Below are 12,282 nucleotides of genomic sequence, written 5' to 3' on the forward strand. Positions count from 1 at the left end.
CTCAAAACTCACCATTTTCTATTTATTTTACTACTTGTTACTACTATCTATGCTCTTTAAGTTATTTACGCCTATTCCATCTGTGCATTGGAAACATTACATAATGATGTGCAACTCCGCATCTCCTCTCAACTCTTTGTTCAGTGACATCATGTTGGTAGCTTGGAAACGGCCATGGTGAGCGTAATTACACCACAGAAATTGGCAAATACTACAAACCAGGGCTTTTTATCCCGGAAAGCTAGTTGTTAAACATTTACCAGCACTTTACAGAAGAGAGTTTCTAATGAGGTGATAATTGAGCAGAAACCTGAATGAAATGGGGATATTTGTCATTGGGGAATCTGGGGGAAAGCAGTGCAGGCATAGGCTCCAGGTCAGCTCTTGTTTGACACGTTTTCAAGATCAGCACAGAGAACAGCATGGCTGATTGAAGTGAGTGAGAAAAGTGGCAGGAGATCAAGGCAGGGGGATAGATTACGTAGAACTTGGAAGCCCCTGGTAAAAGATACAGTTTTAATTCTAAGTACATTATGAAGCTATGGGAGGATTGAAAACAGGAGAGGGATGTCATCTGATTACTATTACAAAGAAAACTCACTCTACTGTATGGAGGAGAACAGACTGTTTTAGCAGGTGGTGGTTCTAAATTTCAACTGAGTAATAGCTAAGAATCATTCCTTGCTCGTTAGAAATACATCAGAATCATTGATATTTGCAACCATCCTAACATTTAATCACAGGTAACACTGAGTGTGTGGTAGTGCCCATGAGCGTTCCTCCCTATCCAACTTTCTCCTCCTTTCTGGGCACGTAGATAGTCTACACTTCCCAGTACTCTGGCACTTCGGTGGGTACATATGATGAGTTCTAGCTAATAAAGTATGAGTAGGAGTGATACGTACCACTCCCAGGCAGAAGCATTTCAGAGCCACGAGTGATTCCCACACTATTCCATGGTGACTGTGGAGGCCACATCTTGGGATGGAGGAGCCATCATTCTGATCCCTGAGTGACTATGTGGGGTATAGCGTCCCCTGACTCACCCCGAACATGAGCATGACCAAGAAACAAAAAGCTTTGTTTCACTAAGTCCTGAGATCTAGGGATTAATTTATTACTTCTGTTTAGCCTAGGCTATCCTGACTAATGTAGCTTGTCAAGCTAGTAAAATTTTCATGATAACAGCTAACGTTTATTGAGTGCTTACTTCATGCCAGACACTAGGCTAAGCATTTTATATGTAGTTCCTCATGTAAGCCCCACATCACCCCTATGAGCTGGACACTATGATTGCTTCCATTTTAGAAATAAGGAGACTGAGGCCAAGAGAGGTTAAGTGACTTGCCCAGGGCCCCCAGAGAACAAAGGGTAGAGCCAAGATCCAGTCCTGACGCTAGAGCCTCCCCTCTTCCTTCATGAGGGAGGAATAAACAGCCTCCTGACTTCAGTCATTTCTTCATGCATTTACTGGGCACTTACAGTGCTAGGCTCTGGGTAGGCAAAGAGAAACAAAACACCATTCCTGTCCTCAAGGAGACTAGTGAGGGAGAGACTATGAAGAGAAAATTATAATGTGATGAATTTACAAGCAATACAAGAGACAGAGGAACATGTTAACAGACACCACAGAAACACAATCGGCAAAATCCAGACTGTTGGGAAACCCTATGGGACAGAGAACTGGTAGAATTGCTGACAAGGTGTCTGGGGAAGTTGGGAAGGTTTCCAAGGAAAAATGGGGCATCCATGTGTGAAACAGTTCTCAGGCAGCAGGAGAGCATGCACAAACAAATTAAATTATTTTAAGCATCACCTAATGTTATCAATGCCAGAAATGGTTAATATTTGTTTTTCATCAAGACCCAGTCGCTATCAAATGGAAACAGGTTCCCAGAGTTCATGGAACTTCCTTCTATAGAAATGTGTAGAAATGGACTGAGTGGAACTGGAGGTTGAACACTGGATTAGAAAATCAGGAGAGCAGGCACAAGAATCCTGGCTTTGCCCGTGACCAGCTGTGTATCTCGAAGAGGGGCTTGGAAATTTTCTGTCTCTGTTCCCTCATCTATAAAACGAGGTCCAAATTGTTCCCCAAGAACTCTTTCTGCTCCAACATTCTATTATTCTACATGGGCTTCTTCAGACATGAAATGTTAATTTGGGGATCATGTGTGAGAATCAACTGATTCAGGTCACTGTAGCATCATTGTCAGAACCGAAAAGACCTCCAGTTCAGGCATCTTAGTTACAGGAGACCCTGGAAAAGTCTCCTGGACATAGAGACCCCGTGACACAACCTCAGAGGACTTTTTCTGCTTCCCATGGGAAGCAGAAGGGAGTAACAGAGTAAGGCCATTGTGCATTGTTTTTAGCACAGTACCTGAGCTCTTGGCGACCTTCATAAGTTAAGGGAGGAGGATTTACTTACAACTTCCTTGTGAAAAGTTCTTCTAGGCTTGAAAAATCCTACCTGCTGGGCTTCCCTGGTGGCGCAGTGGTTAAGAATCCGCCTGCCAATGCAGGGGACAAGGGTTCGAGCCCTGGTCCAGGAAGATCCCACATGCCACGGAGCAACTAAGCCCGTGTGCCACAACTACTGAGCCTGCGCTCTAGAGCCCACGTGCCACAACTACTGCAGCCATGAGCCTAGAGCCCGTGCTCTGCAACAAGAGAAGCCACCGCAATGAGACGCCTGCGCACCACAATGAAGAGTAGCCCCCGCTCGCCGCAACTAGAGAAAGCCCGCGTGCAGCAATGAAGACCCAATGCAGCCAAAAAAAAATCCTACCTGCTTTCTTTCCTTGAATATTGAGCACTGAGAAACCTGCCCCTTGGTGTCCCAGAAGGAAGTTAAATAGTTCTGACAGGATGTCTCCATGGGCCCATAATCTCTGTGCTGAGGAATGTAATGAAAAGTGTCAGAAGATCCTCTTGCCTCCCCATTCCCCACACCTTTGGAACTGCAGCAGAGACTCAGCTGCAACCACCCCCATGGTGGAGGGCGTGATTGGAGCTCTGAGGCCAAGGACCCCCCTCCCTCCCTCCCCCACCCCGCCCTACCGTGGCAGAAGGCTGGAAGCTGCACAGCCCCACCTGGGAGAGCTCTGGTATTTGGGAGGGAAGCAAGTGCAAGTGAGACCTGTGTGGAAAGGGAACGTTGCCTGCCATTCCAGTAAACAACAAATGTTGCCCACCATCAAGCCGTTAGCCGTTCTCTCCCCCCAATCCCCCCGAAAGTGCACCCTGAGGGGCATGCAGAATGGAGAAAACCTGGAAACCCTCTGTGCTTTGAATACTGGCCCTAGATAGTTAAGATGCATATCTAAGGGATAATTTCAATGAGCTCAGACTTTTGCATCTTCCCACACAAGCGTTAAAATCATTACCTTGCGATGTCTGTTTTTTGTGATTAGCAGTAATCTTTTGACGTTCAACTACATGTTTTTTTTCCAGCAAACTCCTACATATCCTGGTTCCCCCCCCATCGTCTAGTCAGAGCAGTTCCTCAGAGCTCTCTCAGAGTCTGTCTCCGGGCTACAGTCCTCAGTAAGGTCCCTGAATAAAACTTAACTCACAACTTTAGGTTGTGCGTTTTTCTTCAGTCGACACCTGTCTGGTCTCAGACTCTTTGTGTCCACAATTTCTGTCCTAGGATGTTGAAAAGAAGGTTGGTCTGGTGCAGAGAAAGGAGACAGCCCAAGTGTGGCAGACCTACAACAAGCTGAGAGATGGGGAGACTGAGGCTGCCTATCCTTCTCTTCTACTTCCCTGTGCTCTGGTTTCTTGTAGCTTTCATTTGGGGGAAGCACCACATTTAGAGGGTCTCTATCTGGAAAGCATTTTCCAGGCTGCCTCCCCCCAACATTAACTGCATCCTTCCATCCTGTCTCCTCACAAGCTTCAAGTGCTGAGGGAAGCTTCCCCCACCAGAACAGCCCACTAACATGCACCCTCATGGAATCTCCTTGCTTTCCTTCCAGCATTCTTATCAGTTTGTAATTACATATTAACTCATGTGATTATATGATCATATTGTATGATATGCCTCTCATTAGACTTAGCTCTCATAGATCCTGGATACATATTGGTTTCTTTTTAAAACTGAAAGAGAATAAATAAATGAATATGAAAAAGAAATAGAATACAAAGAAAATACACAATTCATAGGTGCAGCCCAGTGAATTACTACAAAGTGAACACACCTGAGCAACTACTGCCCAGGTCAAGAAAAAGGATGGGCCCAGCATCCCAGAAGGCACCCTCTTCCTGCCCAAAGTAACCATTCTCCTGATGCCCATAGATTAGTTTTGCCTCCTTTAAAAGTTTTAACTCTTAAGACTTCAAAAATAATTTTAAATTTACCCTTTAGCATGTACGGTTCTATGAGGCTTGATAAATGTGTATTGTGTTTATCATAACCTCAGCCAAGACACAGAACAGTTCCATCATTCCCCAAATTCCCTTGTGCCCTTTGTAGGCAACCCTTGTCCCCACCCACAGTTCTTAGAAACCATTGATCTGCTTTCTTTCCCTATATTTTTACCTATTCTAGAATTTCATATATATGGAATGAGCCAATATGTCGCTCATTCAACATAATGTTTGTGAGGCTCATCTATGATGTGTACAATAGTTCATTTTCACAGCTGTATGAATACACCACAATTTTTCTACATCATTGTATGAATATAATATAATGTATTTATCCACTGTATTGTTGACGTACATTTGGGTTGTTTCCAGTTTGGGGCTATTACAAATAATGCTGCTAGAGACATTCTTACGCATACCTTTTCATGCTCACTGCATGCATCTCCTTTATGGCTTAGTGGTCCTAAGGTCATGAAGGTGAACTCCTTAGTTTCTAGAAGTTTCATTGCACCTTTCATACTTATCTACAATTAGCCTGGAATGCATATTTATATGAGGTGTGATGTGAGGTAGGGGCTCAAGTTTCTTTTTTCTTCCTCTTACATAGATATCCAGTTGACCTAGCACCATTAATTGAAAGTAAGTCCTTACCACTCGCTCTGCGGCGCCACCTCTGAAATAAATGAACTGTCCATACACGTGTAAATTTGTTTCTGGACTCTCCATTCTGTTTTATCATCTATTTGTCTTAATCCTCCCACTTTTTCTTCTTTTTCAAGATTTTTCTCGGTTATTCTTGACTCTCAGAATTTCTACATAACTTTTAGGCTCCTTTCTGGGCTTACCCGTGCTTGGATCCCAGCTCCTGACCCGGTGCCTGGCGCACAGTAGGAACTGAATGAATAGCTGTTGTATGAATGGGGGTGACCTCGGGATATTTCAGCACGCCCACTTCCACCTCACGCTTCTATTCCGCTGCCCCCAGAGGCGCAACTGTACACTGCAAGGAGGCTGCTCCCCGGCAGAGCACGTCATTTTCCTCCCGACACGGGTGGATCCCGAGCCGGTTCTCTCCGCCCCGCCCCCGCCCCGCCCCTCCCCGCCCCGCCGGAAGGACGATCTCGCCACCTCTTGAACTTGGTGGTGGCAGCGCAGGGATGGCGGCGGGGACGGGGGCTCCGGGAGGCGGCGGCCCCGGCATGGACGCCCGGCTGGACCAGGAGACGGCCCGGTGGCTGCGATGGGACAAGGTGAAGGGCGCCGGGGGGCTGGGAGCGCCCGGAGGAGGTGCAGGACCCCCTGCGCGCTCCCCGGGCGCCGCGCCGCCTTTCCTGCGGCGAGTGCCGGTGCAGGCGCTTCCTTCCTTCCCTCCCTTCCGCCCCGCGGGGCCGCGCTGGTCCCGCCGGAAGACCGAGGAGGGGGACGCGGCGGCGGCAAGGCCTCGTCGGTGTGGCTGGTTTGTGGCACATTTGAAGTTTGTCCAGGAAAGGTTGTCCCGGGACAAAATCAGCCATCCGGCGGGTGGGGACTGCAAGTTCGGGAGCGGGGCAGCGAGCGGGGTTGGTCTGAATGCGGCGGGGCTCAGGGGTCTTGTCTAATTGAGGCGAGCGCGCGTTCCTGCCACTCAGACCGCGGGCTCGTCCGCTGCAGTCCGCAGTGCATCCGCCACCGACCCCTATTTGTTCCCGCCTGTTCCTCAAACTCCCGGGTACTTGGCAGAGCAGCATTCCCAGGCGCTGGGTTGCAAACGTGGATCGTTTCGGTTGGACCCGCTTGGCTTCAGGCGTTTTTCTCAGGTCTCAGACTTTGCTGAGAAGAAGAAGGGGGAACCCCTTGGACACAGCACCCTAGCTTTTCACTCTCTTAGGTGTTGGAGCAAACAGAGAAGCAGGGACCGAGCTCCGGACATCACTCCCTGTCTCCTTTCTAACCTGAGTCTCTCGTTTCCTACTTGTTACGTCGTGCACGCTGTTTGTATTCCCGGAAAGTTCGTCTCAGCTCTCTTCTGCTGAACTTGTTTCTCATGTCGTTACTTATGTTTCAGGTCTGAACTTAAATGTGGCTTATGTAGAGAGGGCTTCCCTGGCTTCCAAGGGTAAATTATTTCTCTCTAATACTCTCCCTAAACAGACTGTTCTTTTTCCTCATAGCTCTTAGCGATTGGCCAAAAACAAAAACATTTGCTTGTGGGTTTATTTGTTACTGGGCCCCAGCAAATCATATAGCCGGTGCTGCGCACTCATTCACGAACTTCCATGGTCCATAGTCCTGCACAGTGCATTACTGTGCACTGAAACAGTAGAGACCTGAAATATTTGAGTCAGGGAGGAAGATTACAAGCCCTTTCTGCAGGGACCAGGCCTTCCTCTTCACCCTCGGGCCCCCCACTTCACATGAAATGCCAGCACATCCTGTTTCTGATGCTACTGGCAACTCCTTGGGTGGTTTTTCTTTGTAATTCTTGTGAATTCTTTAGCGGAGGGAAAGGTCTCCATTTCTGATAACTCACTACCTGGCAGTGAGTAGAAATCTTTTGAAGCCATAGTTGGTAATGAATTAGTTTCATAAAACTTTCCCTTTGAAGAAATAAAAACCCAGTTTCCACAAAATGTTGTATCTTTGTATACAGAGAGAGTACCTCACTGGATAGAGGTGAGGGGGTGTTGTCCTTTTCATCTTTTTGCTACCACTCCTCTTGTTCTTTCCTCTCTCAGTTTTTCCTTTGGCTTGAAACAGGCACCCAGAGGGAACTTCCTGCCAGCTAAAAGCATTGCAGCCCTGTAGTCTGATTGCCCCAAGGGTGGCGGGGCACCAGCAGGTACCCTCTGAGCATTTCCACTGTGCCTCCATCCCTGTTCCTCTGGGTGCTGACAAATGTGTCACTGCCACGTATGACTCTGATCTCTGCTGACCTCTTGATTTTTTTATTCTTATCTTTCTGCCTCCTTTGGTTTCTCTCAAGCTATTAGGTCTTTTATAGATATCAAAGGCCAGTTAGGATTTTCCAAATCTACACTGTGAATGAAAGAATCACTGGATATTGGGTGTGACCTTGAAGTCTGTTTTCTCATTCACTCAGCAAAGTATTTATTGAACCTCTTTTACATTGCAGATCTGAGCCCTAACTTGTAGGCACCTAACAATCTGGTAGGTCAGACTGTGCTCTGTGGTCAGTGGCTATTGCTTTTAACCAAAAAGGTGGGCTTTTACTTGTTTCCTTTTGAATCTGGAACAATCTGAAAATGTGGGCTTAATTCCAAAAGGTAGCATTTTATTGCAGTAGCATTTCAAAGTTTAATTATGTGGCCCTGTTTTGCCTGCATGGTCATCCACTGAGGTGATTACTGTAAGATAGAATATAAAGTACTTACTCTCTGTTACCCTGAATCCTTAATTTAAAAGTTTGATATGGAATTAATGTAATTGTCATTTTTCTGCATGCTTAACATTTTATGCAACTATTGCACAAAAAAAGGGCAATTTAAAATGAACTTAAATGATTCATGTGAGTGTCTGTTTGAAGCAGTTAATGTAATATGAAAGGTACTAAGTTAATGCTTACACATACAGTTTAAGCAGGACACTTAATCTCTGAGGCTTCCCCATCTATAAAATGGGGTTTTTCTTATTTGCCTGCCTCTTAGAGTCATTGCAAGATTCAAATTTGACCAGGTATGTGAAAGTATTGTACAACTTATAAAACACTACCAAAGTAAGGTGTTGATTTAAATTATATACGCTATCACTCTGGGAAAATTTGAAGACATTAGGGAAGAAAATGAACATTTGATTATTACTAGGTGCCAGATAGAAAAAGGTGTTTTACATGAATTTAATGTAAACCACTTCAAAACCACCTTGTAAGGAAGGTTATAGATTGTTCCCATTTTAGAGATGAGGAAACTGAGAATTCAAGAAGCTAAATAGTCTGCCCAACAGTATAGAGTTGGTGAGTGGTGGTGTTGCTGGGATTCCATTCTGAGTGTTAGATCCCAAAACCTGTATGTTCATTCCATTTCTCCAAAAGTGCTTACCTTTGTAGGAAAGAAAATAATACTTACATTATAAAGGAAAAACTATTTCCTTTTACTCACAATACTTCTGACACCAAATGTGTGAGTTTTTCACACCGTGCTAGTTTCCATTTCTCTGTGGACACCAACTGGGTGTCCAACAATTTAACTCAGTACAGAGTTAGCACAGACCCTCCAGCTTCAGTGCTTAGTCCCACAATATTGTCCCCACTTCAGATACCTGCAAAAGTCCCAGGTTGTCACCTCTCCTTCTGACCAACCAGTGATAAACCAGGTGTCTCGTGACCCCCTTCTTGGGTTTGGTAATTGGAGGACAGCTCACAGAACTCAGGAAGGCACTTTACTTACTATTACCAATTTTATTATGAAGGACACAACTCAAGAACAGCCAGTTGGAAGAGATTCATACGGCAAAGTATGGTGGGAAGGAGTGCAGAGCTTCAGTGCCCCTACATAGGCATGATTGATTAAATGATCAGTGATTGAACTTAATCTCCAGCACCTCCCCTTCTTGGAAGTCAGGAGGTGGGGCTGAAAGTTCCAACCATCTAATCACTTGTTTGGTTCCCAAGAGTCACATCAGTAGAATAAACTCAGGTATGGATGAAACGGGTTTGTTATGAATAACAAAAGATGTTCCTTTCATCCTAATCATTCAGGAAATTTCAAGGGTTTTATGACCTCTTTGCCAGGAACTAGGAACAAAAACTAAATAAAAACATTATATCACAATATCATGCATTATAATTTTTAAAGGACCAACTTCATATTTCAGATTTTAAAAGCATCAGAAAATTGAAAAGCCTCTACGTGTATATGTGTATATGTATGCATGTATATATGCTTTTCAAATACATACATATACATATATTATAATATATATATATTTTTTTCTCCTATAGGTTAGAGTTATCGTGAGGTTTTTCTTATATTTCTGATTTTTCATTACGTTATTCACCTGGTATGTACATTTCTGTTTTGCAGAATCCCTTAACTTTGGAGTCAGTGAAACAACTAATTGCAGAAGGTAATAAAGAAGAACTGCAAAAATGTTTTGGGGCTCGAATGGAGTTTGGGACAGCTGGCCTCCGAGGTGCTATGGGAGCAGGAATTTCTTGTATGAATGACTTGACCATCATCCAGACTACACAGGTGCCACATTTTTATATTTCTTAGTTATTCTTAACATAGTCCCAGTGCTAAAAGATAAACTGAAGCGTATTAAAACGTTTAAGAGTTTATTTGAGCAAAAATCTATTTGAATCAGGCAATTCCAAACTGGTTAGGAGCTGCTGGGGAGAAAAAATTTTTCCTTTACGCTTACAGATTCTTTGGCTGGTATTAATTAAAGTGGCATAAGACAGATTAACAGGAGAAAACAAATTTAATTACATACATATGGGAGCCTCATAAAGACAATGAGACACAAGGGCAGATTTAGCAGTTGAGGCTTCAAAGTGGAGAATGACAATAGAAGGACTTTTCAAATATATATGTATATTTATATATACAGACATATATGCAAATATGTGAGTGTATATATATGGGATTTTTTTGTTTTCTTGTTTTTTTTCTTTTTTTTGCGGTACACGGGCCTCTCACTGTTGTGGCCTCTCCCGTTGTGGAGCACAGGCTCCGGACGCGCAGGCTCAGCGGCCATGGCCCACGGGCCTAGCCGCTCCGCGGCATGTGGGATCCCCCTGGACCGGGGCGCGAACCCGTGTCCCCTGCATCGGCAGGTGGACTCTCAACTACTGCGCCACCAGGGAAGCCCTATATATGTTTTTATAGCTATATTTTTCACAGGGCAGTAGAAGAGCAGATGTTTGCTAGTTAATGTTTACCTGCCATACAGATAGCTCTTTCAGATTAAAAGTTATCTCTGATAATAGTTACCTTTCGGACTTCCCTGGTGGCGCAGTGGTTAAGAATCAGCCTGCCAATGCAGGGGACATGGGTTCAATCCCTGGCCCGGGAAGATCCCACATGCCGCAGAGCAACCAAGCCCGTGCAGCACAACTACTGAGCCTGTACTCTAGAGCCTGTGAGCCACAACTATGGAGCCTTCATGCCACAACTACTGAAGCCCGCATGCCCTAGAGCCTGCACGCCTCAACTACTGAGCCCTTGTGCTGCAACTACTGAAGCTTGTGCGCTCTAGGGCCCGTGTGCCACAACTACTGAGCCTGCATGCTGCAGCTACTGAAGCCCACGTGCCTAGAGCCTGTGCTCTGCAACAAGAGGAGCCACCACAATGAGAAGCCCGCGCACCGCAGCAAAGAGTAGCCCCTGCTCGCCACAACTAGAGAAAGCCCATGTGCAGCAACGAAGACCCAACGCAGCCAAAAATAAAAATTAACTTAAAAAAAAAAAGTTCCCTTTCTGGGTCAGCCTCCATATCTAAATTCTTCTAGGTAGTTAAGGAAGAGGTGAAAGTTTTTCTTCAATCTGTTGGGTCTTGACTGGCCTCATTTCAAAATGATCCACATGCCAGAGTGACATGTTTTGGGGTCACATATTCTGCTCCCCCTCAGAGCGCTCCACTAACAAGAACTAGGGGAAAGACTTATAGAGAAGAGGCAGAAGCAAAGCAAGGAAATTAATAGATTGGCTACAGCTCAAGTGGGTGCCGCATTTGGGAAAGCCTTGCTGGCTGTTTGTGATTGGCTGTCCTTAAGTTGCGATTTCTTAACCTTGAGGTTTTTACAGTGTTAGGTTTTGGCTTGCTTAGTAGGCAATTAAAGTAAGGCATTAAAGCCATCTCAGTCCAATGGCCTCCTTGTTTAATTAATTTGACTCCAGGCTTCTTTTGTATTTGACAGACCTAATTTGTTTTAATCATGGATGAGTCTTGTGGGTTTGCCTAGGCACAGGGAAATCACACGTTTACTCCATAAAGTTAGGCTTGCACAGTCAGCTGAAGCGGTACCTTTTCAAACTCATGCAGCAGTTCATTCATTCGTTCATGTATTCATTCAGCAGAGCTTTATTGGGTGCCAGGCATCAGGGATATAATAATGACTGAAAGAGACATGCAGCTTTCATTCCAGTGCCAATCCACCAACTAAGCTGACCGACTCCTGTGTTCTTGTAATGTTTGTTATGGTTGTACAGATGCAAGCATCGAAAAGCTTTTCTAACTGCCAGAATAACCATGAGTTATTCGTTCTATTTAGTTTTAATTTACAGCATAGGTGGAAATTATTGCCGAGTTCCCTTGCCTTCATTTGTGAATTTGACACTGAGAGTCCAGACCCAACTTCTAGGAATAAAGATGAAGCCTTTGATGAAACAGCGGATGCCGAGTGTCGAGAGTTCTGTTTATGAGGGAAATGAAGTGGAACAGATTGTTCTGTTTCTTCAACTGCTTAGACTTGTTCAAATTGAAGGCCACTTTAATTCCAGGAAAGAAGACGTTGGGAAAATTGACTACTGGTGATTACGTGTACTTTACGTGTACCTCCCAACATAAAGGCAGAGTTGGGCATGTTCTGGCAAAACCCTAAGAAGGAACTCTTGCATAAGGGTACAGGGTTGCCATGGGAACAGACTGCTGTTAAGCAGTAGGGCTCCCTAGATCTTTTTGGAGGGAAGGCTTAGAATAAAGTGAGCCTGCGAATCCTGTTCTGGTTTATGGATAACATGGGATCATGTTGATGGATAAGGTTGCCCTCTGCTCTGGTCACTAGGGCATACAACAAATCACGCAAAACATAGTAGTCTTCAACAACAACATTTATTTTGCTCACAGATCTGTAATGTGGGTGGAGCTCAGTGGGGACAGCTCATCTCTGCTGCATTTGGCATCACGTGGGCCAGCTTGGAGCCTGGAGTCATCTGAAAACTCCGTGCTTGCTGGTCTCTGGTGCTAACT

General features: G+C 44.9%; 1 protein-coding gene across 2 annotated transcripts in view; it reads left to right on the top strand.

Annotated features, from left to right (window-relative positions):
• The first annotated feature begins 5,500 nt into the window (after positions 1-5,500).
• The window catches only part of PGM2 (phosphoglucomutase 2), a 42,254-nt gene continuing 35,472 nt past the window's right edge, over positions 5,501-12,282 (top strand). For both annotated transcript variants that reach the window (XM_022566237.2, XM_089911771.1), the window contains exons 1-2: positions 5,501-5,624; positions 9,393-9,560. In XM_022566237.2, the coding sequence (XP_022421945.1) occupies positions 5,532-5,624; positions 9,393-9,560 (261 nt within the window). In that variant the 5' untranslated portion in view covers positions 5,501-5,531. The remainder of the gene's footprint in view (positions 5,625-9,392; positions 9,561-12,282) is intronic.

Source organism: Delphinapterus leucas, chromosome 5 (assembly GCF_059928025.1).
Source record: "Delphinapterus leucas isolate spDelLeu-1000000601 "Yukka" chromosome 5, BTC_Dleu_Yukka2, whole genome shotgun sequence".
Taxonomy (NCBI): domain Eukaryota; kingdom Metazoa; phylum Chordata; class Mammalia; order Artiodactyla; family Monodontidae; genus Delphinapterus; species Delphinapterus leucas.